Here is a 27,805-nt window from a genome sequence, read left to right as displayed (position 1 = left end):
CAGCACCACCCTTATTTTCCCTAATTACATGATACCTTACCTAATTTAATTAATGCGGCTCTTTTCGCAGCCTTTAATTAGCTATTCATTGGTTATAGTTTCTTTATAGCAGCTAATCAGTGAAGGCAGCCAGCCATAAATAATAACCTTAGAATGGAACAGATGGACACACATCAACACATATCAGCCTTTACAGAGCAAAACAGATCTAGAAAGAAAACAGCCCAGAAACCTTCAGTTTTGCGTAAATAGGTTTTTCGTTTAATAACAGAAGAGCAACAGTGCAATGTGAGCAACAGCCAGAACTACTAGAGACAGGGATTAAGAACAAGCTAATGTATTGTCCTGTGAATGTGTTGTCTCTACAGTTAAACAAATCACCATCTCAGATCATATAGAAAAGTAAACTGAAAAATCATATTAACATTAACAGAACATAACATTCTTTATATAAAACAGATCTAAGATGATTACGACTTCAATAACAGCCTAATTAAATCACAAATCAGTACGACACATTGGTATAAATGTGAAATGTGCCATGGACAAGTATTGGTAGTAATTCCACGTTGGACCAGGATAGGATCCGACTTCAGAAAACCAGCATCAACTGATCCGCTTCAGCGCAGGAACCTCTGGGGGCAACAGGAGACAGAAAACAGATAGTTGAACTATTTCACATGAGCACAACAAACATGGACGTCAACAATTGTGGTGTGGCTGACCATAACAAAGGAGGCCTTCAACCAGGGGGAGTGAGGCATGTCGGGTAATTAAAAGGAGGGTAGATCAGGGGGCGTTTTGTGGGAAGGTTTCCCAGACAACACCACATTGTCTCTCAGGGACAAAGACATTGTTGTATGAGGGGACAGGCCTGTAACACTGTTCCTGTATGTACTCATCTGATTAACATGGAAAATTGGATATGATAATATTTCTAAAGTTGTAAACAGCATTCACAAGAACAATCCTCTGATTAGATACTAGCTGCATTACTCCTAATGATACTTTGCAGAAATGCTATTACAGGGATTAGGATCCAGTCACTCCAGTGGTGCCAGCACTGAGTAGCACTACAAATGAAACAATAAAAAAAACTTTGTGCCAAATATTCACAATGAATTGATGCTTAGAACATATATAGAGATGTTTTATACAGGAAATCACTACTGACATCTAATGGTTGTTTGCCGGTTAGAGGCCAATTTTCCCGTGATCCACTTGAGATATGACACTCATTAAAATCAGACAATACAATACACTGTATTTAAAAGACAAAACACAATAACAACAAATTAAATAAGTTGTCGATCACCCATGACTACATATCTGGTCTTTCTCAAGACACCGCTACAGTTTTAATCTGAAGTGATGCCTGTCAGAGTTCAGTTTTAATTGTGCAATACGGGAATGCTACATAATTACTCCTTTTTACAGGAAAAGATGCAGAAAATCATAATAATTAACAGAAATAAAGGCTTGAAAACATTAGTCTGCATATAAACAATCTGTACAATATTTTAATTAATGAAATGAGTTACAGAAATAAATTAACTTTTCAATGTTCAAATTTATTGATCATGACAGTATATATAGATCTCCCTGCTGTAGTGAAGAAAGGAGAGTTTTGTTCCAGTTAAGCTTTGCTCATTTATCTTTAGATATAAATCAGTTCAGAGAAAGCCGAGGCTTTAAAGAAAAGCAAGCTGAAAGTTGTTGTGTTTTTTTTTCTATTAAATGTAAGACATGACCTTTCAAACCAGGCTGCAACAGACTAATCTGTTGCATCAGTCTCAACACAGCTCTCAGCTGTGTTGAGACTGATGCAATATTTTAAGCAGCTATATATACCACTGTATTGTCAGCATATATAGTAAGGAAGGCTGTACCAGGACATATATATTATTTATATATAAAATAAAAACAAGTGGCCCAACAACTGAGCCTTGAGGTACAGTCAAAATAAAATTTCATGTGAAGGCTGAAACTAAATATTTTAACACAACCTTCTACAAAACCTGAGAACAGGAACAATACTTAATTTGCCTTCAGCTACAGGTCGTTACACAAAATTATGGAACCTCAGTTGCTCTTTGTTTGCTCAAAATAATATTTTTCTCCAAGATTTATTTTAAAAACCTTAAGAATGTAAGTAAAACCCAACTAAACAACAGCAGAACATCATCAGAACTAAATAAACTGATCATCTTCATATTATTTATATATTATTCTTAAACATTTCCTAGAAGTCTAGAAATCATCATAGTCTTGCTGCTAATTTACAGCTAATATAATACAAAATAGAAAACATTGGCAGACCAGAAGTAAAAAAATCCCTTTAGGAATGTGTGATATCATAAATGACAGTTTTACACCCACATAGCTGAATATGTGGGGCCGAACTGGAGAAAAAGTGTTACGTACAGTTATTCATGTCTGATTCCACTGAAACAATTGTAAGTTTGTCACTAAGCAGAAACCACAGGACTGCTTGATAGAAAATGGATGACCAGTATCAACCTTCAGCTGGTATCTGATTTGGAGAGGCAGGGCAGCTTTTTTTTACCTGGACCACAAATGCTGCAAGGCTAGCCAGCATTGCAAACATCACCATGTTGCGCAGCCTCTGCACATTAAGGCGTGAGAGCACGAAGCGGCGAGCCCAGCTCAGCTTCTTGGCAGTGTGTGGGGGGTATCGCATGCTGTTCAGCCCCTCCATTCTGAGCTGTTTGATCATGCAGCTACGAAGGTTGCTGAGCTGGTCAAAGGTGTGGCGGCCACGGTACCTTCCCATACCGCTGTGACCTGAGGAACAACAAATTCAAAGCCAGAATCCAAAACGTTGATCAAAAGGTGGACAGATGGCCTACACTCACCAACTCCTCCAAATGGCAGAGCACTGTCCAGGAAGTGAACGACACAGTCATTGGCCACCAGGGCTCCACTTGAAGTCTCAGCTATCACTTTTTTGATCAGCTATATAACAGAAAATGCTTTAGCTTGAAGAGAAAAAACATTTGTCTGGAGCTGAGGTATTTACCTTGTTATCATTGGAAAACACATAGAGAACTAACGGCTTTTCTCTCTCATTGATGAAATGGATGGCCTCATCCACACTGTTCACAGTGATGATGGGCAGAAGTGGTCCAAAAATCTCTTCCTGCATCACTTTGGATTCACCCGTTACATTCTTTAACACCGTGGGACCTGAAAATAACAAAGAAAAATAAAAGAGGTAGGAAAAAAGTAGAAACAAGTAGAGTGTATGTGTACAGTGGTGTGGAGAAATATCACTTCCTCTCACTGTTTATTGTCCGTTACTAAAAAAAACAATGAAAACCTGGTTTTAAACCAGTTTGAATGATGAAAAAAGGATCGAATCTTGTCAAATCTTTCTGTTAGCACCTGCACATGGACTGCCCCACACTTTACTTGCTTATCCAGATTCAACACAGTAGCTATAAAACTTGTTTCTGCCTTCAAATGTAGTCATAAACTCTCTTTAGATCTCCAAGTTACTAAATCCATAATACAACTAAACCAGATTTAACAGGGTACAGCTGGGCTAAGACAGTCATGTTAAGGAATTGCTTAGTTTCCAGAGGCTGACTTTAGGCTGTGGTAATACGGCACCTTGCAAAACCATTCATGGCCTCTTCCTTTTTTCATATTTAGTCATATTACAACCATATCTTTTTATATTTGAAGTCCTTACCCATAACTTCATGTGTGGACTAATTTATTTCAATGTGTGGATTCAGCAGGGAAAGTCTTTCAGAAGCATTTCTAAACAACTGCAGATTCAAAGAACATCTGTTTAAATGATTCTTTATAAGTAATTCAGATGTTTGACCTCTTGGCCAAACTCTGGAAGGAGACTCAAACTGTCACTTGCAGTTGAAAAGAAACTGGAAGTCCAGGAACAACCCAGGAACCACCAAGAATAAAGTCTGCCATGAACTCAAGGAACACCAGTGTCACTTTCCACAGTGAAGAGAGCTTGACATCACCAAGCTGACCAAGAAGTCCATGCTCCAACATTGACACCTTTAAACTGGACAAAAACCTGCAGCTGCCCACATGGAGAAACCGAATGCCTTCTGAAGGACAGTTATATTGTCAGAGATAACATATATTTTGTCATCCACATAAATAGGAAGTAAGTTTGGAGGAATAAAGGCGTTCATGTAATAGAACACTGTACCAGATGTCCAGCATGGTGGTGGCAGTATAATGATGTGGGCTTGTTTGCTGTTGGTGATACTGGTGATTTGCACAAGGTGGATGAAGCATTGAAGAAGGGAGAGTTCATAAAAATTTCGTTAACGTCAACTGAATCACCAACTGAATGGTTAAAACAGAACACTGATCGTAAACACACATCAAAACCAGTAAAAGGCTGGAAAAAGCAGGTAAAAATGAAGCTTCTGGAAGGAGCTTTTTAAAGGAATGATCTCAATATTCTGGAAAATCCATGGACTATGTTTAAAAGCTATGTCCACCTGCTACTGTAAACACACATCTTTAAATGATTAACAGTTTCAGAGATTTCGTAAACACATCACTTACCTATGTAGCCCTGGGCTTCATCAGCATCTCCACCAAACGCAATAGTGCACCCCTCCATGAGACCCATGATCCTCTTAAACTGACGCTGGTTAATGATGCGGCCATAGTCATCACTGGTCTTTGTGCTGTCTGCGTAAAACTCCTGAAGCAACCCCAGTAACCCCAGTAAAGCAGGGTTGGAGACAATGGAACAGAATAAAACATCTTTGTTAAGGTCCTTGTTATAAACAGAAGATCACATACAACATAAATGTTAACAAGAACATGTACTGGTTTTATGTTGTTTTTCTTGTAAATACAGAGCAACAAAATCATTCTAAACAATTTGTATCTCAGTTTGCCTTCACCATTTTCAGTACAAATATTTTAACTAGGGGTGTAATGGTACACAAAAATCACATGTCAGTACATACGCCAGTTTTAATTAAATAAAAAGTGGCCACTATAGAACTGACTGGAGATTTGACTATTTTTTATGAAAGAATAAAAACGGACGGACAGACAGATGGCCCGACGGATGGACGCAATAATGAAACCACTTAAATGGTAGATTTGTGGTTTATAACTGTAGTAAGACCACGCAGTCATTTGAGAATAAAAAAGGTTTACATAATTTGTAGTTGCTTGGAAATTTAGACCATATAGTGTACCAGATGTACTTGAATGCACCAAAAATTACTGCTGTTGTGAAATCCCCTCAATTTAATTCAATTCAATTCAATAATACTTTATTAATCCCAAAGGGAAATGAAATGTTGTTGTAGCTCATATTATACAAATCTTTAGTTTTTGAACAGTAAATCGGTACAAAAATATGTTAATTGCTAGCACAGTTCAACTTGGGGAAGAGTGTAAACTGAGGGATGTGACAAGAGTTTGTAGAGAGAATTTAAGGGAAATTAAATGTTGTAGCTCATTATGCAGGTTTCTTCAAAGAGCCGTTGTAGATGCTGATGGCAGTGGGCAGGAAGGATCTCCTGTAGCAGTCTGTCTTACAGCACATCTGAAGAAGCCTCTGACTGAAGACACTCTGTTGTTGTAGGACAGTCTCATGAAGAAGATGCTCAGGGTTCTCCATAATGTTCTTCATTTTATGTAGAATCCTTCTTTGCACAATGATCTCCAGAGGTTCTAGAGGAGTCCCCAGAACAGAGCCAGTTTTCTTTACCAGCTTGTTGAGCTTTTTTAAGTCCCTGGCTCTGATGCTGCTTCCCCAGCAGATGATGGGTTACAGATCACACTCTCCACAACAGACTTATAGACGGCTTCACAATTGCATCTCCACTCCAGTCTGCTGTCCAGGTGAACACCGAGGTATTTATATTCCTCCACCTCCACTTCTCCCACTGACATTTTTTGGTCCTCATGACAGTACGGCTTTGTAGTCACTTCTCATATGGTGCAGTGTTTTGGACTGGCTGGATGCTTCAGGCAGCTGGATTTGGACTTCAGCTGATTTTTCTCCAAGTGAGTACTGGGGTGCAGGTGATCTCTTGGTGTTCTCTCAGCAAAGGTCTTGTTTTGGTGTGAGGTATGGTCCAGAGCGGATGATGTGCTGTTCCAGATGACCTTCAACTGAGGTAACAGAGATGTACTTTTATCAGATGGGAACAAGGGAGGTTGATAACCTAGGGAGACGTTGAAGGGAGAGTAACCAGTAGCAAATGAGAAGTGTGAATTATGAGCATACTCAACCCATGGTAGATACTGGCTCCAATCGGAGGGGTTGGTAGAAGTGACACATCTATGGGTAGCTTCGAGTTCCTGGTTCATGCGTTCCATTTGACCATTAGACTGTGGATAAAGACAGGATGCGAAATTGAACTTAAGATCAAGTGCAGTATAGAACTGTTTCCAGGATTTCTTGGGGTAAACCATGGAGATGGAAGACATGTTTAGTAAGAAGCTGGGCGGTCTGTAAAGATGTAGGCAGTTTCTTGAGAGGTATCAAATGAGAAGCTTTTGAAAAACGGTCGATGATGGTGAAGATGCTGGTCATACCTTTGGATATGGGGAGTCCAGTGATGAAATCTATGGCTATGTGAGACCAAGGGCGAGAGGGTATGGCAAGGGGTTGAAAGAGGCCAGCAGGAGGTCAGTTTTATGGCTAAGAGTTCTAGATCCTCCATGTCGTAGTTCCGTTTTGTGGGGGACAAGCGGTGAGCGAAAAATGCACAGGGATGAAGTTTAGAGTCAACATCTGAATGCTGTGGGAGCATGGCTCCCACCCCAGACTCAGAGGCGTCCACTTCTAGGGTGTACTGTTTCTTGGGTCAGGTTGGATGGGTATATGAGCTAACTTTTCCTTAAGGTTAGCGAAGACTCTGTCTGCTTCAGAGGCCCAATGAGGTGACCTTGGTGGAGCTGAAGGCGGTTAGAGGAGCTACTGTTTGGCTGTAGTTGCGTATGAATCTGCGGTGAAATTGGTGAAGCAGAGGAACCTTTGTAGCTGTTTGCGTGTTTGTGGAATGGGCCAGTCCAGAACTGCTTTGGTCTTTTCGGGGTCTATGCAAATCTGTCTACTCTCAAAAATGTGACAGATGTTTGGTGGAATTCACATTTCCCGGCTTTGATGAATAGCCATTCTAGGAGGCATTGCAGTACTGGGCGGACATGTTTCTTGTGGTTAGACAGGTTCTTGGAGTAAATGAGGATGTCGTCTAGATAGACAAACACAAAGAGATTAATAAAGTCACGGAGAACATCATTCACGAGGGCTTGGAATGCAGCATGGGCGTTAGTGAGTCCAGAGGGCATGACAAAGTATTCGAAGTGTCCCAGGGGTGGTCCGAAAAGCTATCTTCCACTCATCCCCCTGGCGTATGCGAACCAAATGGTAGGCATTGCGAAGATCCAATCTGGTAAAGACAGTGACTCCTTGGACAGGTTCAAAGGCAGATGCTATGAGAGGAAGAGGGTATTTATTTTTTATTCTGGTCTGGTTTAGGCCTCGATAGTTGGTGCAGGGTCTAAGGGATCCATCCTTTATAGACAAAGAAGAGTGACAGATTATGCCAGCAGCAAGGGATTCGTTGATGTAAGGTTCCATGGAGTTGTGTTCTGGTCCGGATATATTGCATAAACCACTAGATGATAGAGGGGCTCCAGGAAGGAGATCAGTGGGGCAGTCATATGGTCTGTGTAGTGGTAGTGAGAGGGCCTTGTGTTTACTGAATACCTGGCTGAGATGCAAGTATTCCCCCGGGGCTCTTAGAGAGGTTGGGTGTGCCCCCTCCTCTACACTCACTGAAGGTGATTGGTGTGGGACAGCAGACTGCAAGCAGGAGGAAAGGACTTCACACAAATTTAATTCCAGTTTTAATGAGGGTTGTGTTCAGCAAGCCAGTCGAAACCCAGCACTGTAAGGGAATGAGAGGTGGGGAAAACTAAGAATGAGTTGCATTCTTGGTGGTTACCAGAGAGGACTAACTGTAAGGGCTTGGTACGATGAGTGACCTGAAAAAGAAAACCTCCATCCAGAACTGTGACCTTGAGTGGAGAAGGGAGGATTTCAGTTTCAATCTTACATTGTTCTACTAGAGTCTGATCGATTAGGCTTTGCTCAACCACAATCGATGAGAGCACAGGCTCAAGGAATCATTATTAAACAACAGAGAACCTGGCTAAGTGAATCGAGGAGATGATGCAGAGGTAGGTTGGTCCGTCCGTCTCCCCGTATTTATAGATGGACCCTCTCTTTTAGCCGTAGAGGACAGGAGGCAATGAAATGTCCTCAGTAAATGCACAGGTTACCTCGGACCCATCTGACACTCATTGGATGTCAATCGGGTTTCACCAACCTGCATGGGTTTGGGGTCTGGTCGAGAGGACCTATCGGGAGGAGAGGGAGAAGAGCTGGAAGAAGAGGGTATCGATTTAGGAGGTTTATGGCTGGAACTCCACTTATTCTTCTCACGGATTCTTCCTCGGATTCCTGACAGTTTCAGTCCTTTGAGGAGTGAACTGGTTGTCAATGTTTGGTTAACAATATGACTGAATGTTTTCATTTTAATAGCAGTTTTTTCACAATTGGCCCAGTTTAAATATGTCTTAGTATCAATTTGATTTGGGGTTACAGTCAAACCTTTTAGAACCTTCCCACATGTTGTTCCATTACAACCACACACTTCAATGTATTTTATTTGGATTTTATGTGATAATTCAACACACATTAGTCAGTAATTGTGAAGTAGAAAAAAATGAGATATGGTTATCAAACATTTTACAAATAAAAATCCCAAAATTGTGGTGGGCTTTTGTATTTCAAATTGAGAATCTGTGGCAAGACTTGACCACTGATGCTCAATGACACTCTCCATCCAGTTTGTCTGAGTTTGAGCTATTTTGCAAATAAGAATTGGAAAAAGTTTTTAGTCACTAAATGTGCAAAGCAGGAACACATACCATGAAGAACTGCAACTGGAACGGTAGCTAGGTGGGTCCACAAAGCATCCACTCAGTGGAGTTAAATACAAATGCACACCACACTTTTCAGATTTTTACTTTCCTTTCACTTTCAATGATGCACTACTCCATATTTGTCTATCACAGTAATACCTAAAACATGCATTATGGTTTCTGATTGTAATTTTATTTCTGGTAATTTTGATTTTTGCAGCTTTCAGATAATGACACCCCAAAATTCAGTGTCTCTGGAAATTAGAATATTGTGAAAAAGTTAAATATTAGAAACATATTGTGTCAGACCCTAATCAGCTAAATAACTCAACACACCTGCAAAGGTGGTCTCTCAGTCTGGGTCATAGGCTACACAAGCATACTGTAAATTATAGAAACTTGGATGGGAGAAAAAAAAAACTGTGATAGGAGAATTTGCACCAGCAACAGGGATGAAATTGAAATTTGAAAATAGCATAACTTTGCACATCTACTGTATTTTTACAACCCTTTTTTCAGATAGATACGGAATATTGTGATCATCTGTGTTGTGATTTCCAAACACTGTGTGTGGATTACTTTCCATTCTCTGTGCCAAACTAACCTTAATGCACTTCTTGATCTCTTCCACTACTCTGTTCAGGACAGAAGGTTCACACAGAATAAAATCCGGAGCAATGCATGTCTGACCACAGTTGATAAGCTTTGCCCATGTGATGCGGCTATGTTGGAGAAAAGATTAGAAATAGTGTAGTGTGTTAAATGTTTCAGTGGAGCAGTGTAACAGACACTGGTGTGTATTTTTTAAAAGACACACACCGACATGCAATGCCAACATCACAGTTCTTGTCGATGTAGCAGGGGCTCTTCCCCCCGAGCTCCAGGGTCACAGGGGTGAGGTGGCGAGCTGCAGCTTCCATCACCAGTTTGCCTACTGCAGTACTTCCTGTGTAGAAGATGTGATCAAATCTCTGCTTCAGCAGCTCCTGGGCCTCTGGCACACCACCTTCCACCACTTGGTACAAATCCTACACAGTGTTTGCAGTTATACACACTCCCCACACATGTCCAGGAAACATCTGAGACAAATGAAACACTCAGTAGAGGTAGAAAGCAAAAGCTAACCTGGTCTAAGTAGAGGGGTAGAAATTCCTCAATGACCTTTGAGGAGTTCGAGCTGATCTCAGATGGTTTTAGTATAGCTGCATTACCTGAATAACCAGAGAAACGATAAACAGATTCAACATGAAAAGGATGGAAAACAGACATACTAAAAATCTTTCACAGGAAAATGTCTGCAGAAGACAGCTAATGATCAGGAGGTTCGAGCTTCAAACAGATCTCATCTAATAAGTGGAGTGCAGGAATACTTTCATTAGTTAAAATTTCTGTTTGCGTATTGCATTGACAGACTCAAACCAGCTTGTGTCTACTTTGTTCTGCTTGCATCCTGTATGAGCATACTCAGGCCACAGAATGAGTCCAAAAGACGACAGAGGAATGACACGGCTTCATAGAGAAAATTTTGATACATTGTACCATTTCTTACTGTTTCTATTTTTATTAATAAATTTAAGTATAGCCAAAATCCAAACACACACATTATCTAATAAGGCCATCTTACAGGTTATAACGGTAGAGGTTTGTCATATTTGTTGTACCTAAAGGGATAATTTGCCTTTTATTTTATAGCCAGAAAAATAACAACCTGAAAATATAAATCAATCTCAATATGCTTATTTTCATTATTTTTCATCAAATGTCAGTAGTTTAAAACACACCTTTCTGAGTGTTTGGAGGCATGCCTCTCTAAAGAGAAAACATCATTCATGTATATGGATGATATATTGTCACAGGCTTCTAACAGCGCAGTATATCTGCCCATTGTTTTTTAAAAATTGAATGTTTTTTTAATGGGAATGTGCCAAATGGATTTCTGAATGAAGAGTGGAGAGGCACAGAATCCACGTTGCTTAAAGTCCTGTGTGAAGTTTTCACTGTCTGTGATGATTTGGGGTGCCATGTCATCTGCTGGTGTTGGTCCAGTGGGTTTTCTGAAGTCCAAGGTCAACAAGGCAATCTGCCAGTGAATTTTAGAGCACTTCATGCTTCCCTCTGCTCACAAGCTTTATAGCGATGCTGATTTCATTTTCCAGTAGGACTTGGAACCTGGTTTATTGACCATTGTGTTACTGTCCCTGATTGACCAGAAAACTGGCCGGACCTGAACCACATAGTGAATCTATGGAGTATTGTCAAAGATGAGAGATGCCAGACCCACCAATGTTGATGACCTGAAGGTCGCAATCAAGGCAACCTGAACTTCCATTACACCTCAGCAGAACCACAGGCTGATCGCCTCCATGCCACACTGCATTGATGCAGTAATTCAGGCAAAAGGAGGACCAACCAGGTATTGAGTGCATAGAAATGAACACACTTTTCAGAAGTCTAACATTTTTTTTTTAAATATCCTGTTTTTATTGATCTTATGTAACATTGTAATTTTCTGCTACACTGAATTTAGGGTTTTCTTTTTCTTTAGGGTATAATCATCAAAATTTAAAGAAATAAAGGCACGAATTATTTCGCTTATATCATATATGAGTCTCACTTTCTAAAATAAATGACGAAACATATTAAACTATTCTAATTTTTCGAGATGTACCTTTGACATTTAGTTTTAGTTCAGAATAACCCTGCATTTCTTATAAACACTGTCCATTTCAATGTCATTTAAGGGTTGACTTTACTGAAACATAAGTTGCATCTATTTATCACAGGCCTGAAAACAAAGCCACTACCTGCTGCAATAGCTCCAACTAGTGGCAGCAAGGTGAGAGACCAGGGATAGTTCCAGGGTCCAATGATGAGAACCACTCCCAGAGGCTCTGGCTTGACGTAGACCTCATCCAATAGCGTGAAGAGGTTTTTCTCCACAGGCCGAGGAGCCGCCCACTCTGCAAGCCTCGTTATTGACAGGTGAAGCTCTGCCTCCACGACCAGTATCTCATACAGCTCAGATGCACGTTCACTCTGTAAAACAAAAAATGGAATTAGCATTGAAGCTGATAAAACCAATAACGTTGACATGTTTTAAGCAGTAAACCATTGATATGAAGTTTTATCTATGCGAGTTGAATTTACAAACATTGTCCTAAAGGTTACACAGTCAATTTTGTTGGACGATGTAAATTTAAACTGTTTTACTTTGTAGTAAAAACAATTATTGCAGATTTAACATAAAGCATTTTATTTAACAAGTGAACATTGTAGTTATGTAAAACAAATCTCAAAAAATAACACATTATAGTCATTTCACTTCGACTCAAGTAGAAAATCAGGGAATCCCTAAATGCTGTGAAATCTACTTGCATTTCTAAAGCTAATATCTGCACAAATTGCATTCTGCACATGAGTGAATCAGGAGGCTGTGAGCAGATTACTAACTGTTGGAAGATTTGTACATGAATTATCATTACTTACCTTAAAAAGGTTCTTTATCTTTATGATTTGCCATTAAAAGACATTTCCATTTATTTAGTTGGGTGAACTTTGATAGAAGTGGTTTGAATACTTTTCACATATGTTTTTTGATCATTACTTTTATGAACTATTAACAGAATTGTCATCTTGTCTTAGAGTTGCATTTGGGTGGTTGCTATGCAGACTGAGAAGGAACTTGTGTGTGTGTGTGGAGGAGTTCTGGGAAGCAGTCCGTTGGCACCCCAGCTAATCTTGGTATCCTTGGATGCCAGATGTGGACATGTGGGCTGTATCAGTATATGGACAAAACCAGTTTTATTCAGTAGGACATATATTTGTGAAACTGTGTGTAGCCACACCCACGATTCTGTAACATGAGTGTTCTTTCTTTCCTTAATAAAAGGCTGTGACACAGGGCAGCTCCTTTGAGAGAATGAACTGTCTCTCCCCGGCCAGCCAAAGATAACTTTGACTCGCCTGTGTCTTCATTGTATACCTTCTCTGAGTTTATCATTACAGGTCCTTCTCAAAATATTAGCATATTGTGATAAAGTTCATTATTTTCCATAATGTCATGATGAAAATTTAACATTCATATATTTTAGATTCATTGCACACTAACTGAAATATTTCAGGTCTTTTATTGTCTTAATACGGATGATTTTGGCATACAGCTCATGAAAACCCAAAATTCCTATCTCACAAAAATTAGCATATTTAATCCGACCAATAAAAGAAAAGTGTTTTTAATACAAAAACGTCAACCTTCAAATAATCATGTACAGTTATGCACTCAATACTTGGTCGGGAATCCTTTTGCAGAAATGACTGCTTCAATGCGGCGTGGCATGGAGGCAATCAGCCTGTGGCACTGCTGAGGTCTTATGGAGGCCCAGGATGCTTCGATAGCGGCCTTTAGTTCATCCAGAGTGTTGGGTCTTGAGTCTCTCAACGTTCTCTTCACAATATCCCACAGATTCTCTATGGGGTTCAGGTCAGGAGAGTTGGCAGGCCAATTGAGCACAGTGATACCATGGTCAGTAAACCATTTACCAGTGGTTTTGGCACTGTGAGCAGGTGCCAGGTCGTGCTGAAAAATTTAATCTTCATCTCCATAAAGCTTTTCAGCAGATGGAAGCATGAAGTGCTCCAAAATCTCCTGATAGCTAGCTGCATTGACCCTGCCCTTGATAAAACACAGTGGACCAACACCAGCAGCTGACACGGCACCCCAGACCATCACTGACTGTGGGTACTTGACACTGGACTTCTGGCATTTTGGCATTTCCTTCTCCCCAGTCTTCCTCCAGACTCTGGCACCTTGATTTCCAAATGACATGCAGAATTTGCTTTCATCCGAAAAAAGTACTTTGGACCACTGAGCAACAGTCCAGTGCTGCTTCTCTGTAGCCCAGGTCAGGCGCTTCTGCTGCTGTTTCTGGTTCAAAAGTGGCTTGACCTGGGGAATGCGGCACCTGTAGCCCATTTCCTGCACACGCCTGTGCACGGTGGCTCTGGATGTTTCTACTCCAGACTCAGTCCACTGCTTCCGCAGGTCCCCCAAGGTCTGGAATCGGCCCTTCTCCACAATCTTCCTCAGGGTCCGGTCACCTCTTCTCGTTGTGCAGCGTTTTCTGCCACACTTTTTCCTTCCCACAGACTTCCCACTGAGGTGCCTTGATACAGCACTCTGGGAACAGCCTATTCGTTCAGAAATGTCTTTCTGTGTCTTACCCTCTTGCTTGAGGGTGTCAATAGTGGCCTTCTGGACAGCAGTCAGGTCGGCAGTCTTACCCATGATTGGGGTTTTGAGTAATGAACCAGGCTGGGAGTTTTAAAGGCCTCAGGAATCTTTTGCAGGTGTTTAGAGTTAACTCGTTGATTCAGATGATTAGGTTCATAGCTCGTTTAGAGACCCTGTTAATGATATGCTAATTTTGTGAGATAGGAATTTTGAGTTTTCATGAGCTGTATGCCAAAATCATCCGTATTAAGACAATGAAAGACCTGAAATATTTCAGTTAGTGTGCAATGAATCTAAAATATATGAATGTTAAATTTCCATCATGACATTATGGAAAATAATGAACTTTATCACAATATGCTAATATTTTGAGAAGGACCTGTATGTCTAACTCTGACACTAACCCTAAGCTTCCTGCCGAACTGTGCATCAGTTTCTGAATGTATGAGTGCCTGGGTGAATTGGTTGGGATGCTTTTTCATGTTCACGATTCCTTTTTATTTCTTCAACATTAGGTGATTCAATAATTCTTTCCTCTACGTTATTCTTTCTACAAAGTAGAACAACTGATGGCACATCCTAGTAGAGCAGTGACTCCATATTTTTGGCCAGGAGATGTAATTCTCTGCCTCCAGGTAGAAAAGCTTCAGGAGGCGTTCATAGTGTCTCCAGTGTTTGACCTTTCAGTTTGTTCATGAAAAGCTACAACAGCTCAGCCCTGCAGTACGCGGCTGTAACAATGTGGCTCTTCTGCAAATATAGCCGAGGATAAATTCTTGTATGACTTTCACTCTAAAACCTGATGGGTCTTTTCTTAGGGCTAAATACTGGGTTTATGGTGCTGGGACAGAAGTTGTGTGGTTTAAAAACACTGGATCAAAATATGAACGATTCAACGACTGATCTGTCTCCACTGAACTTGTAAATTGCTTGTAAGGAAAGATGATTCTATTAGTTTTTGTAGTATTAAGCACATCTCATTAGTTTAACCTCTTAAAATAACTTTATGCATCCAAACTGATAGGTGTATCCTTCTGAAACAGCATTTTTGGAAAAGATCATAATATGTTATTAATCTTGTGTAAAAAGCTTCTGCAAGTACATGGTCTGATGACACACAGCCTCTGACATCAGTGGATTAAATTACTTGATGTGAATGAAAAACTGAAGATGATTGATGATCTGAGAGTGGCTTCTGTGTGTCCCTGTGATATAATGTTTCCATCAGCAAGAGACAACCGCCTTATGCCCAATGACGGACAGGCATCAGCCTCAGAACATTATTCAATATAAGCCAAGATATGCTTGTTTAGTTAACCAGGTGATATGTTATTTGTTTCTGTCAAACTACTAGTGTCTAATGTGAAAGCCCCAAAGAGTTAACTAATTTTTGGGTTAAAAACCTGACCCAGTATGCTGGGTCAAACATATTGTAGTGGTATTATGGAATCAGAGTTTGAAACATTCTTTCTGGGGTGCCAGGTCTCTCTCCTGACATATTTATTCTGCAATCCAAAACTCCGCACAAGTGAAAAAACATGTTCATCACCCGAAACATTGATGGAGAATCACCCAGCAACCACAATTTAATTGTCCCCAGCAAAAAACAACAAAAATCAATAATAGTCTATACAATACGAATTAACTCAGTTCAGTCAATTTCAGTTCAAACAAAAATAAGCCAGTCCAGGCTTTTCCTCTCGCCAGTCCAATCCATCCAGAAAACTCATAGAAGAAAATACTCAATTTTGTGTTTTTTATACACGCACAAGGAAGCAAAACAAACACTGTGCTCGGCGGCACATAAAGTTAGATAACCTGTATCAACATCTTTAAGCTGACAGGTTGTTTTGTCACTCATGGTACCGGCGTTTTGAAACACTCGATCCAAATGGTGAGCTTCTGATGTGAGCCAGATGAACTCTCAGGTAATCCAAGATCTGCTTCTGTTGTCTCACGAACTGTCAATGCCATACACTCCACTGCCACGCATCAGTTCTCCCAGCGGCGTTCCAACCGGAAAACAACGCTTTTTGCGCCGGAGGACGCACGTCATAAAAAAAGAAATGGGCATGGAGGTGAACAAAATGCGTGTCCAATCAGGCCGCCACACTATGACCAAGTGTGTTCTGTTAAATCAACCAGCTCAAGAACGAAAGTTACGTATGTAACTATGGTTCTATGAATCCCGGATGACCGCCAGAGGCGGTGCTTCAAGCACTGAATGATCATTCTGTGCAGGTCGGGAAATTAATAATAACATGGTCACATGTGACCTACAAGTGGCTCACGTGAGGCTATATAGTCACATGACACCTGGAGCCCAGTCCCGACAATCTTCTCGCGAGCACGCGGGGACTGAGCGCTCTGGCGGTCATCCGGGATTCATAGAACCATAGTTACATACGTAACTTTCGTTCTATTTCATCCCTACTGACCGCCAGAGCACTGCTTCAAGCACTGGATGACGCATACCAACAGGGTCTCGAGGGATCCTACGGAGGCCCCAAGGAACACAGCAACACCACCAACCTCAGCGGGACGCAGAAGGCGGTTGTTCCAGTATTCCCTGCAGGGGATGCGGTGTGGCGACATTCACCCTGTAAAACCTGGCAAAGGTGCTTGGCGCCGTCCAGGAAGCAGCTTCACAAATGGCCTCCAGAGGCACCCCGGTCATGGCAGCCCACGAGGTGGAGAGGCTCCTAGTGGAGTGACAGCGCACGCCGCCTGGCGGGGGCTGATCCTGCAAGGAGCAAGCCACAGAGATCATCTCCACAATCCAACGTGCCAACCGCTGTCTAGAAAGGGCCTGGCCCTTCCGAGAGCCAGCATAACAGACGAAGAGACAGTCAGTCTGACAAATGGGTGACGTGGAGCGGACATATGCCTCAAGCGCTCGGACAGGGCAAAGAGGCTCGGAGGGGGCACCAGGATTAAATCGGGAAAGCCGGAACGGCAGCACACTGCCAGCCACTGCAGGCACCTTTGGCACAAAGGAAGCATTAGTCCACAGTGTAACAACGGAGCCATCCGGGTTCCACCGGCAACATGGTTCAGACACAGACAGAGCATGCAATTCCCCCACCCGTTTGGCAGAAACAATGGCCAACAGGAAGGCGGTTTTCAGGGAGAGCCACTTGAGATCCGCCCTTGTAACGGGCTCAAAAGGGGGGGACTGAAGAGACGCAAGCACTAGCGACAAATCCCACGTAGGGCGCCTGGGCGGACACAAGCGCCTGGAACCCTTCAGGACCAGCGCGACATCCCCATGCCGGCCAACCGAGCAACCACCAAACCCAACATGCCAACGGAAAATGGCTGCCACATACACCTTCAAGGTGGAAGGGGATCGCCCTAGATCCAGCAACTCCTGAAGGAAGGACAGCAAATGGGAAACAGGACAGCGAATAGGATACAGTCCCTTACCACGGCACCAGCCGGCAAAGACCGCCCATTTAGCACCATAGGCGGCCCGCGTGGACGGTGCCCATGCACCAGTCATGGTCTGTCCAACCCTGCCTCCATAATGAGAGAAGGCAGAGCCTGCACCTGTAGAGGCCAAAGCCAGAGTTTCAGGCGGCCTGGATCGGGATGGAGAATCCGGCCTCCCATCTGGGAGAGGAGGTCTCTCCTGATGGGGAGGCGCATCGGCAAGCTGGAGCAGAGACTGCGCAGCAGAGGAAACCAGGTCCTCCCTGGCCAAAAGGGGGCTACCAGCAGAAGCTCGTGCCTGTCCAGAAGAACCCTCAGAAGCGTCTGGGGGATCAGGGGAAACGGGGGAAAGGCGTAGAGAAGGGTCCGTTGCCACTCGTGCGCCAGTGCGTCATAGCCCAGAGGACTGGTGTTGTCCATCAGGAAAAACCAGAGGGGAGGCAAACAGGTCCACCTCCGCCCTGCCGAAGGTCGCCCAAATGCGATCCACCACCTCCGGGTGAAGCCGCCACTCCCCCGGAAGTGGCACCTGCCGAGACAGAAAGTCCGCGGAGACATTCTGCGTACCCGGAATATAGCCTGCCCTGAGGCTGGCAAGGCGTGGCGCCGCCCAGACCAGGAGCTGCCGTGCCAGGGACAGTAGTCTCAGAGACCTGGACCCCCTTTGGTGATTTATATGGATGACAACCGTGGTGTTGTCCGACCGAACCAACACATGTCGTCCCAGCAGCCCTGGAAGGAAAGCACGGAGCGCCAGGAACACAGCCATCAGCTCCAGAACATTGATATGGACCCCGCACTGCCACGGGGACCACACCCCCTGAGCCGCACGGTCTTGCCAGGTCGCTCCCCAACCCTTGGAGGAAGCATCCGTATGAACGACTTCCCTCCGACACGGAAGGGGGTCGAGCGGGACACCCGCCATGATGTAGGACCCGTTCTGCCACTGGAACAGAGACTGTAGGCACCGAGGCACAATCGGAGCCGGTGAGTACGCTGGGAGGGGTCCAGGCCGACCCCGTTCAGCCACATCTGCAGGGGCCACAACTAAAGAAGCCCCAGAGGCACCACGCTGGATGCAGCAGTGAGCATGCCCAGAAGACGCAGCCACTCCACAAACCGTGGAGCCCTGCCAAGACGGAAGCTCGGGAGCATGGCCAGGATATCGCCGACGCGCCGAGGAGAAGGACAGGCGGTCATGGAACCAGAATCTAGAACCATGCTTAAGAAAATAGTCACCTGGGAGGGGATCAGGCTGCTCTTCTCCAGGTTCACCCTCAAACCCAGCTGACGTATGTGGGCGAGCACCGTCCGGGTGTCTCGGATCGCCTGATCGCGGGTTGCAGCACAAATGAGCCAGTCGTCCAAATAGGGCAGGATCCGCAGTCCCCGTGCCTGCAGGGGGGAAAGGGCCGCTGCCACACACCGGGTGAACACCCGAGGAGAAAGGGAAAGACCAAAGGGAAGAACCCGGAACTGGAAGTGCCTCCCGTGAAAGGCAAAGCGGAGAAAACGCCAATGGTCCGGAGCAATGGGGACATGAAAATAGGCGTCCTTCAGGTTGAAAGCCGTGAACCAGTCTCCCGGGGAGATCGCCTGCAGAACAACCCAGGTGGTGAACATATGGAAAGGCAGAACCTTGAGAAACGTATTCAGACCCCGGAGGTCCAGAATTGGACGAAGACCGCCGGTCTTCTTGGGAACCAGAAAATAAACTGAATAAAACGGGGTAGGAGGCCGGCGGCGGAACTGAAGACGGTATCCCCAGGACAGAGTGGACAACACCCACGAGTCCGGGGCGTGAACAGCCCAATAACTGAGCTGGCCCAGGAAGAAAAACCCCACCGCCGGCTCCAGAACATCACCGGCGGGCCCCCTGGCCCCGGGAGGGCCTGGGGAAACGCCGACCGGGATGAGCAGACCGAACTGGGCGCAAACACTGGGCACGGTCCCCTTGGGCCCTAGTCGGTCTCGGAGCCGTGCTCGTGGACCCAGGAAAGGGACAGGAGGGGAGAGGGAACCCCGGAACGAGTCCCTAGCTGCCCCAGCAGCAACTGGCCGGCGGGGAGGTCTATGGAGACCCGCCAGCTGCTGCCATGTTCTTGAGGCCTGGGCTGTACGCTCCAAGGCCTCCAGCGCGGCGGAACCGAAGAGTTCCCCCGGAACCACAGGAAGAGCCCTCAGCGTTCTCCTGCAAGACTAGGTCAGGGGCGATTGCGCCAGCCACACCTGGCGCCGAGCATGGACCAATGTAGAGAGCGTGCGACAAAGGTCACGCGTCATCAGGGCGAAGGCCTGCAGAGAGGCGTCCAACAAGCCCTGGGTTGACTGGTCCAAGGGAACCGACTCCAACGAGGAGGAGAGGCCCAACATCAGATGAGAGAGTGAGTTCCCTATGCGGCCCATCCGGGCACCTGAGTCGTAGGCCCTACACAGTAAATTGTCCGTGACACGGCATTGCGGTCGTGGACAACGGGCATTAGTCCTCAATGCCTCATCGGGAGGAACGATGAGGGAGGCAATGGCAGACTCGACAGGGGGCATGCAGCCCAACCCGAACTTGGGTGCCTCGTGCATGGCAGCCAGGGCCCTGCCATCCGCTGTCGGGCGGGAAAAGGCCCTTGTGTCCGTCCAGCAAGCATGCAGCTCCTGGACATATTCTGCTGAGGGAGGAACAACAAAGGCAGCCTCGGCATCACGGCGCCTAAAGAAGGCGCTAGATGGAGCAGGCTGGGCCAGGGGAACGTCCAGCTGCAAACGGCCCAGAGCCGTTTTAATAGCTGCAGACACCGGTTCCCCCGCACCTCCCAGGGAGCCCAAACCTGAGGTCCGGGAGCCCAATTCTGGAAAGGCCTCTCGAAAGAGGGTGCCCGAGGCCGCAACTGAAATAACATCATCCTTGCAATGCGAGGACCCGGCCTGTTCAAGAGGGGAAGGCTCACTGCAGTCACCATCGCCCCGGAGAGACTGAAGGAGGGCCTTCACCTGGGCCAACTCCGTAGAAAGTTGGTCCACTCTAGAGGACAGTCCCGGGGGGCCTCGCCGCTTGGCTTTCCTCCCAGACGCCAAAGGTACATCCTCAGCAGACCGTTTCGTGGAGGCCGCACCCAGTCCAAGCGGCAACGGATCCTGCTGGACAGAGACCGTCCAGTCAACAGGCTGCTCCACCGAGGACAACCGGGCCAACCGCACCGCTCGGGGCAGAACGTTGCAATTAGAGCAGGCATGATCTGAAAGCGCCTCCCTGAGATGGTCAACACCAAGGCAGGGAGGGCACATGTCATGACCGTCCTCCGGCTGTAGGGGAGCCGAACAGGACGCACAACAAAGATTGTCCATGGACAGATGGGATCGAACAAACAGGAATAAACAAAAGCAAGCAGTAAACTACTGCCGAAAGTAAACGGACTCAGCAGGAGCAGAAAACGCCACTGGCGAGCCAAATCAAAGCAGCAATCACTGCCGAAGAAAGTAAATAGACTCAGCACGAGCAGAAAACGTTACCGGCGAGCCGAACAAACTTACTAGAAACCCTGGAAGAAAAGGCAGCTTGCGCAGCCTCTGGAGGGCAGAATTATCCGCAGCTCCGACCACAAACGATCACGAGGCTCCCAGCAGCAAGCAATAAGAGGAACGAGGAACAAACAAACACAAGTCAACACCTGCATTCATCAACCTGCGCGCGAGAAGAAAGAAGGGACTGGGCTCCCGGCGTCATGTGACTATATAGACTCACGTGAGCCACCGGTAGTTCACGTGTGACCATGTTGTTATTAATTTCTCGACCTGCGCATGCGCAAGAATGATCATTCAGTGCTTGAAGCACCGCCTCTGGCGGTCAGTAGGGATGAAATAGAACCCATATTAGGTTGTTTTAATGCAGCAGTTTTTAGAGTGTAAAGAAGGACTGGACTGAACTGCATTGTTTTACAGCAGCAAAAAAGGAAGGGGTCCAATTCCTGACCATAAGAACCAAATAATTCATCAGTCAGATACAAAGAATAACACAACTACAGTGTGTCTGTTATAAATTAATTTCCCACCTTGCCGAGGTCCGTCTGCAGAGCATCTTTAATGTTCCTCTGTCTCTCCTTGATGAAGCTCTGCAGCCTCCTCAGCTGCTGGATTCTGAAGTCCAGAGGTCTGGTTCTGCCGGTCTGGAAGGAGCGCCTGGCCCGCTGTACAGCCAGCTGTTCCCGGGACATCTGGGTGGAACATTACAGAAAGAAGATCTACTATGTGAGATAAATGAACTATCAGCAGGTTGAAAGCAAGACCATAGCTCACCCCTGATGCAATCTGCACAGATCCACCCTTTAAATGATCACAACATTAAGAGAAACCTAACTCAGCTGCTAACAAGATATCCATAATAAAAAGCTGCCTACACAGAATAAGTTCATATTAGTAGCACCATGTCTGAAAGCCAGTTACCGTCATTAATTCTGCACCCCTGAGTTCCAACTCCTCTCAAACCAGCGACGGTTTGCTGGAGTAACTCGGTATAAAGTCACAAACATGTGCCGTCGGCTAAAGCCAGCAATTGGTCTATTTCAGTGTCAAACAAAGAAGGAGCCAATCGGAACATCTCATTTTTCCAAGTGCTTGTTTCCACAGAAACAAGAAGAGGAAACGACGTCAGGCAGGCGGTGACTCGTCTCTGCTGGGCCGGTTTGGCCCCGAATGTTCAACATGTTGCAACAGTTTCTGTAAGGACCTGCTCTTAGCAGACGGATTGCAGAACTTCCGTGGTTCCACTAGTAGTATCCAAGCTATATGAACATAACCAGTTCTTCGGGAATCAGGGAAAAACGGATCTTCGTGGGTGTCTAAATCCCTTGTTTTTAAGTCTTCGGTCCGTTTGAGACAGAACTGCATTCTGTGAATAGATCTAGGTCAAAAAGAACAATAAAGGTCTAAATACATGGAAGCTCATTTCCACAATCTCTCATTATGCTCAAATATTAACTCCCTGTTCCTTGTTTAGTAACATCGTCCTCATTTAAAGCTGATAAGGATTCTAAAGCAAAAGTTTGTTTCAATAGAAAATTACTTCAGCATCAGCATAGTCATTCTCAACCAGTGCTTTGGACTGTAAACATAGCAGCACAGGTGAAGCTGTGAAAACCTTCAGTTGGAATCACCCCATTAATTTAATAAGCCGACAGGCTGCTATAAAAAAAAAGAGCAGAAGTACTTGAAATGTTTGTCTTGGCCTTTCATTACTTTGCATCAAAATTGCCTAACATTAAAGGATCAACAGGTAAGATTATTGTACCTGATAGAAAAACTTTCTGGAGGATTGAGAACTTGAAGTTGGGAGGTTTGAGTGCAGAGAGGAAGACTTTACGACGTCCATGTTTGTGCAGCAAACAGCACTGAAGAATGTACAACAGGATTGTTTGTTTGTGCAGAGTTTGCCTAGTGTTGGCGGCAGATGGGTATGAGTGACTCTAAATACAGGTCAGCTTATTTAATATTCAATTATTGATTAAGAAATATTTACACATTGATCTTTAATCTTCCTGGGTTTTATTCATGTTTGGAAAAGAATGTGATTTCATTTACTCATTAACAAAAAAAACACCAGCAAAAAAATAAAATCTGTTTTCACTTGTGGTCATTTAGCTGTTTTTATCATTGTTGTTGGTTTTGCAGGGTGAGTACCCATCCTGGATGTGGAGGACTTAGGTTTGATTCCCAGTAACTTCAGGAAAGGCAACTGGTGTAAAATCTCCATCAAGTCCGTGTGCAAGTCGTACTGACTTATTGTAGTGACTCCTGGGTAAGGGAGCAGCTGAAAAGAACCCTCCCACCTTTTTCATTGTCACTCATGTCCTGTTGTCTTCTACAAACTTGCTAATGTGGGTAACTGGTAATGTGTAGTTGGGTCTCACAACTCTTTACAAACAGGCTTACCTGAGGTCACAGATATCTTCACCCGAAGCTAGCTGGAACTGTCAGGACTAATAAATACTGTTTGTGTCATCAGAAGACATTGAAAACTGATTAAAGGATGAGCTGAGCAGATATTTCATATACAATATTTTACCAGTTAACACCAACTAACTCTAGGCTCTAGTAAGGAGGAGGCTTTGCCTTGAAGCCAAGAGGCTGCAGGTATGAGCTCCAGATTGGTGATTATAAGAGTTCCTGTTGTAGTCTAGGGCTTATTCATAAAGTTAACACTATAATTAAAACACAATTATTAAAAGTAAACAAATAAACACATCCCTGGATAAATGAATCAACATGTGAAAAACCTGCACAGCAAGGAGCACTCACACACACCGCTTAATTTCTTCTTTTAATAACAAAGAGTTCCATCAAGAACAAAGGGAGACTTCCCTTGGAATCAAACAAGTAGAACATTAACTTTTCACTTTGTAAAATTGGTGCTTGGAAAGAGTATAATAAAGGTTGTGACTGACTCCTCAATATGCATTCAGTTCAAGCTGGAGAGGTGCAAAACAACAGGGGACATACATTCAACATTCTAGAGGTTCTACAGGGTAAATTGCAGACTTGGTACCCATGCTTCATCTAAAAACGGTCCATGTTTTAATACAGACCAAAATGATACAAAGTTTCAACTGGGTTTTCAATCAGATCCCTCTTCAGTTTGTGTGCAGTAAAATGCTTTGTGTTGATCCGAGCTCATGGTAAAGATAAGGGAAAAATTCAGATATGTTTAGAAAAAAAGAACAGTACATCTGGATTAGGCCCTGAAACCCCTCAGAAGTTTTCTTTTTACACAGATAAACATATTCACACCTGTACAGAGGAGTAGGCCTATGTCTGCTTTCATGAGAAGAAGGCCTCTCCTTTTCTACCTTTAACTAGATAATACTGACCTTAATGCACACCTGGCAACTCTGACATACAGTACATACAGTGTTGAGAACAGAACATGACTAGATTGAGACAGGGGAACTGAACGAACACAAGGCAGCAGAGATGGTAAAATTCAGAGTGGGAGGGTAAATGACTGGAATCTGAAGACGTCACAGACAGGTCATGTTCTAAATGAGCACTAATGAGTGTGATCTCAACAAACAGTCCTGGTAGAAGGATTAGAGCTGCTGGCACACTCCAGGTGTGCCAAAGATCGGTTTTCTTATCAAAGCCTTGGCAAACAAATAAACCCAATATAAATTCATCTAACTACTTATAAAGATTTGTGCTCTTTGATTGAATAACCTCACACACACTCCCATAATAAGGGCAATCCTTACATGCAGCTCATTCAAATATATACAGGTTTGCATACATAAAGTTTAGTTCTTTAAAAATGAGCTACAGTTCTGAGAAACGATAAAAAGCTGCATCTGATTTTTTTTTTTTAGGAAAATGAATCTTATTGTTGGAACTTGTCAAGAAATGTGACAGATCAGTATCACTTCATCAGGGCTTACAGTGGATACCCGGCTGGCTGCAGTAGAAGGACCTACTTTCGCTCCCTCATGTTCTGGTTCCCCTCCAGACATCTAGACGCACATATGAGTGTGGTAAGTCCATCTAAACTAACACCCACACACAAGTCATGAGCAAAGCTTTCAAAATGTTGCTCTGTTGTTACATACATAAAATGGTAAGGTCAGAGGCCTTAAAATAGCTGCAGACAAACTGCAGTCCACTTCCTCCTCCAATGTGAGCGCATGTCTATGTGGGATCTTACTAATCATGCATTCAAAGCAGGTTTGCAGCAGGCGAGTGGAGGAGAAAACTGCCCACCCAGTCTTCACATTTTTATTTTCCACAATAGTCTCCTTCTCCTATACCATAATAAAGTGCTGGAGTTTAATACACAAAAAGTCAAAACTAAATGATTACAAATCTACAGGATTCTTTGCTCGCATGGCTGTCTGGTTCATGTAACAGCACCTAGTCAAAGTCCATGTAGTCAGCTCTGAGCCGTCGGCCTTCCTGGTTTTCCTTCAACTGCAGTACTTGAGGTTTTCATTAAAGGCAGAATAGTCTGTGTTCATTTCAAAAATAAATACACAAAAACTGAAACAAGAGTAAATTACTATTGATCAAACCTTACGATAAGTTTCTTCAACCAGTCTGAGTCTTTTTAGGGTCCACAGCACTGTCTCCCAGTCCTGCAAATGCTCCTTTCTCCTGCCGAAAACCAATGACATCCAGAACTTCTATGCTAAGCTAACAGGATGCCCCCATCACCGCATGTTAGAAAGCACCTTTAAAATAATGCTTTTATGTCCACATCTGGTTTTAACAGTTTTTTTCCTCTTGATCCATTGTCATCTTTGGTTGAAAATATGTTCATCACTCAGAGCTCAGTCTGCAACGCAGCCAGTACAGCAAACTGACGACGAACGCAGATCCAAAAAACAAATGATGAACAAATAAAAAGTGTTAGAGCTGCTACAGAAGGAAACAAGAATCTTAGAGAGCCTTCCACTGTCCCAAAGACCTTTCAGGACATGGTCCATGGTTCAGATGCAGCCTGCTACTCGTACAGCGTGACCGTACAGTAGCACAAAGAGGAAATCCTGCGTTCCACACTGGCTTTATCTGCAACAACCAAACACAGAGAGACCCGTTAGGAACCAGATTTAAAGCAAGTCCTTTGATTAGGTTGACAGGACAGTTTTAAGTGGCAAAATGCAAGTAAAGATTAACACTGAGTAAAGACTAAGTTACATTAAAAATAAATCTTTTATTGGGTCCACAATTATTAAAAATGAAATTAAAATGGCAATAATCTTTGAATAACTACAGGGGTTGAACAATGAAACTGAAACACCTGGTTTTAGACCACAATAATTTATTAGTATGGTGTAGGGTCTCCTTTTGCGGCCAATACAGCGTCAATCCGTCTTGGGAATGACATATACAAGTCCTGCACAGTGGTCAGAGGGATTTTAATCTATTCTTCTTGCAGGATAGTGGCCAAGTCACTACGTGATACTGGTGGAGGAAAACGTTTCCTGACTCGCTCCTCCAAAACACCCCAAAGTGACTCAATAATATTTAGATCTGGTGACTGTGCAGGCCATGGGAGATGTTCAACTTCACTTTCATGTTCATCAAACCAATCTTTCACCAGTCTTGCTGTGTGTATTGGTGCATTGTCATCCTGATACACGGCACCGCCTTCAGGATACAATGCCTGAACCATTGGATGCACATGGTCCTCAAGAATGGTTCGGTAGCCCTTGGCAGTGCGCCAAGGGAATGCCATGATATGGCAGCCCAAACCATCACTGATCCACCCCCATGCTTCACTCTGGGCATGCAACAGTCTGGGTGGTACGCTTCTTTGGGGCTTCTCCACACCGTAACTCTCCCGGATGTGGAGAAAACAGTAAAGGTGGACTCATCAGAGAACAATACATGTTTCACATTGTCCACAGCCCAAGATTTGTGCTCCTTGCACCATTGAAACCGACGTTTGGCATTGGCATGAGTGACCAAAAGTTTGGCTATAGCAGCCCGGCCGTGTATATTGACCCTGTGGAGCTCTCGACGCACAGTTCTGGTGGAAACAGGACTTTTGGAATTTCAAAAGATGACTTTACTGTTTTTTAGCATTTAAATGTTCCTAATAGGAATAGTGTTCATTGTTGTTTTAAGTGTTGCTTTCAAAACCTAACATGGCATTAATGGCATAGCAAGCAGTTTAACTAATTCAAGTTTGGATTCATCTTTTAAAACTGCTAAAAACAAAAACCAGAAGCTGTTGATCTGCTTGCTCAGTCTAACAGTAAAATGTTTGTCTGTCAATGCTTCCTCACATTTGAGCACGTTCTCAGCGTCAGCAGGATCCTGCAGGACCTTAGAGAGGCCATCCAGCAGCATAGCAGCCTTGCTGTAGCGATACGCTATGTCCTCCGTTTGTTTAAACATCTCATCCAGAGCTGCAGACTGAACCTGATGCAGACATCATGGAACCATTAGTGTTTACCAGCATGTTCATTACATGAGATGATTCAGATCATAGTGTCACCTTCCTGTGTTTAAAACTCACAATCTCCACTGCGTGGTTGTAGATGAGCTTCTCTGCAGTGACGCTGTTGATCTCGTCCACAAATCGCTGCTTATCAGAGAAGAAGTGGTTGAGTTTGTCTGTCAGGTGCCGACAGAAAGCGATGCAGCTTTTGTAGCGCTCGTTCAAACTCTTGACCACTGAGAAAATGAGGAACAAGCTTT

General features: G+C 44.0%; 2 protein-coding genes across 4 annotated transcripts in view; both read right to left on the bottom strand.

Moving 5' to 3' along the window:
* Positions 1-238: 238 nt before the first annotated feature.
* LOC124883749 (aldehyde dehydrogenase family 3 member A2-like) lies at positions 239-22,215 on the bottom strand. Of its 3 annotated transcripts, none has more exons than XM_047391022.1 (11): positions 22,064-22,213; positions 21,673-21,834; positions 11,772-12,003; positions 10,093-10,178; positions 9,787-9,995; positions 9,572-9,689; positions 4,570-4,711; positions 3,041-3,207; positions 2,877-2,976; positions 2,567-2,805; positions 239-635 (listed from the first exon to the last, which is right to left on the bottom strand). In XM_047391022.1, exons 1-11 carry the CDS (start codon positions 22,067-22,069, stop codon positions 621-623), a joined length of 1,476 nt encoding a protein of 491 aa, XP_047246978.1. In that variant the 5' UTR covers positions 22,070-22,213; the 3' UTR covers positions 239-620. The 3 variants fall into 3 exon arrangements, with proteins under 3 accessions (XP_047246978.1, XP_047246977.1, XP_047246980.1); XM_047391021.1 differs by lacking the exon at positions 22,064-22,213 and adding an exon at positions 21,917-21,939 and having other exon boundaries at positions 239-633; XM_047391024.1 differs by lacking the exons at positions 9,572-9,689; positions 9,787-9,995 and having other exon boundaries at positions 239-633; positions 22,064-22,215.
* A 1,708-nt stretch (positions 22,216-23,923) lies between these two features.
* Positions 23,924-27,805, bottom strand: part of ulk2 (unc-51 like autophagy activating kinase 2) — a 37,859-nt gene continuing 33,977 nt past the window's right edge. Inside the window, exons 25-27 of the mRNA XM_047391511.1 lie at positions 27,624-27,781; positions 27,391-27,526; positions 23,924-26,167 (exon numbers count right to left, since the gene is read on the bottom strand). Coding sequence (XP_047247467.1) covers positions 26,103-26,167; positions 27,391-27,526; positions 27,624-27,781 — 359 coding nt within the window. The 3' untranslated portion in view covers positions 23,924-26,102. The remainder of the gene's footprint in view (positions 26,168-27,390; positions 27,527-27,623; positions 27,782-27,805) is intronic.

This window comes from Girardinichthys multiradiatus, chromosome 18, assembly GCF_021462225.1.
Source record: "Girardinichthys multiradiatus isolate DD_20200921_A chromosome 18, DD_fGirMul_XY1, whole genome shotgun sequence".
Taxonomy (NCBI): domain Eukaryota; kingdom Metazoa; phylum Chordata; class Actinopteri; order Cyprinodontiformes; family Goodeidae; genus Girardinichthys; species Girardinichthys multiradiatus.
Note: the sequence above shows the minus strand (reverse complement) of the source record. Positions and strands in the feature narration are given on the sequence as shown.

Excerpts from the sequence above, each read along its gene's own strand:
- LOC124883749 (XM_047391021.1), bottom strand. The coding sequence starts at position 21,834 with ATGTCCCGGGAACAGCTGGCTGTACAGCGGGCCAGGCGCTCCTTCCAG. Across the intron at positions 10,179-11,771 it reads AGTTGGAGCTATTGCAGCAG|GTAATGCAGCTATACTAAAA; the intron begins GTAGTGGCTTTG and ends CTGGTTATTCAG. Across the intron at positions 9,996-10,092 it reads TACCCCTCTACTTAGACCAG|GATTTGTACCAAGTGGTGGA; the intron begins GTTAGCTTTTGC and ends AACACTGTGTAG.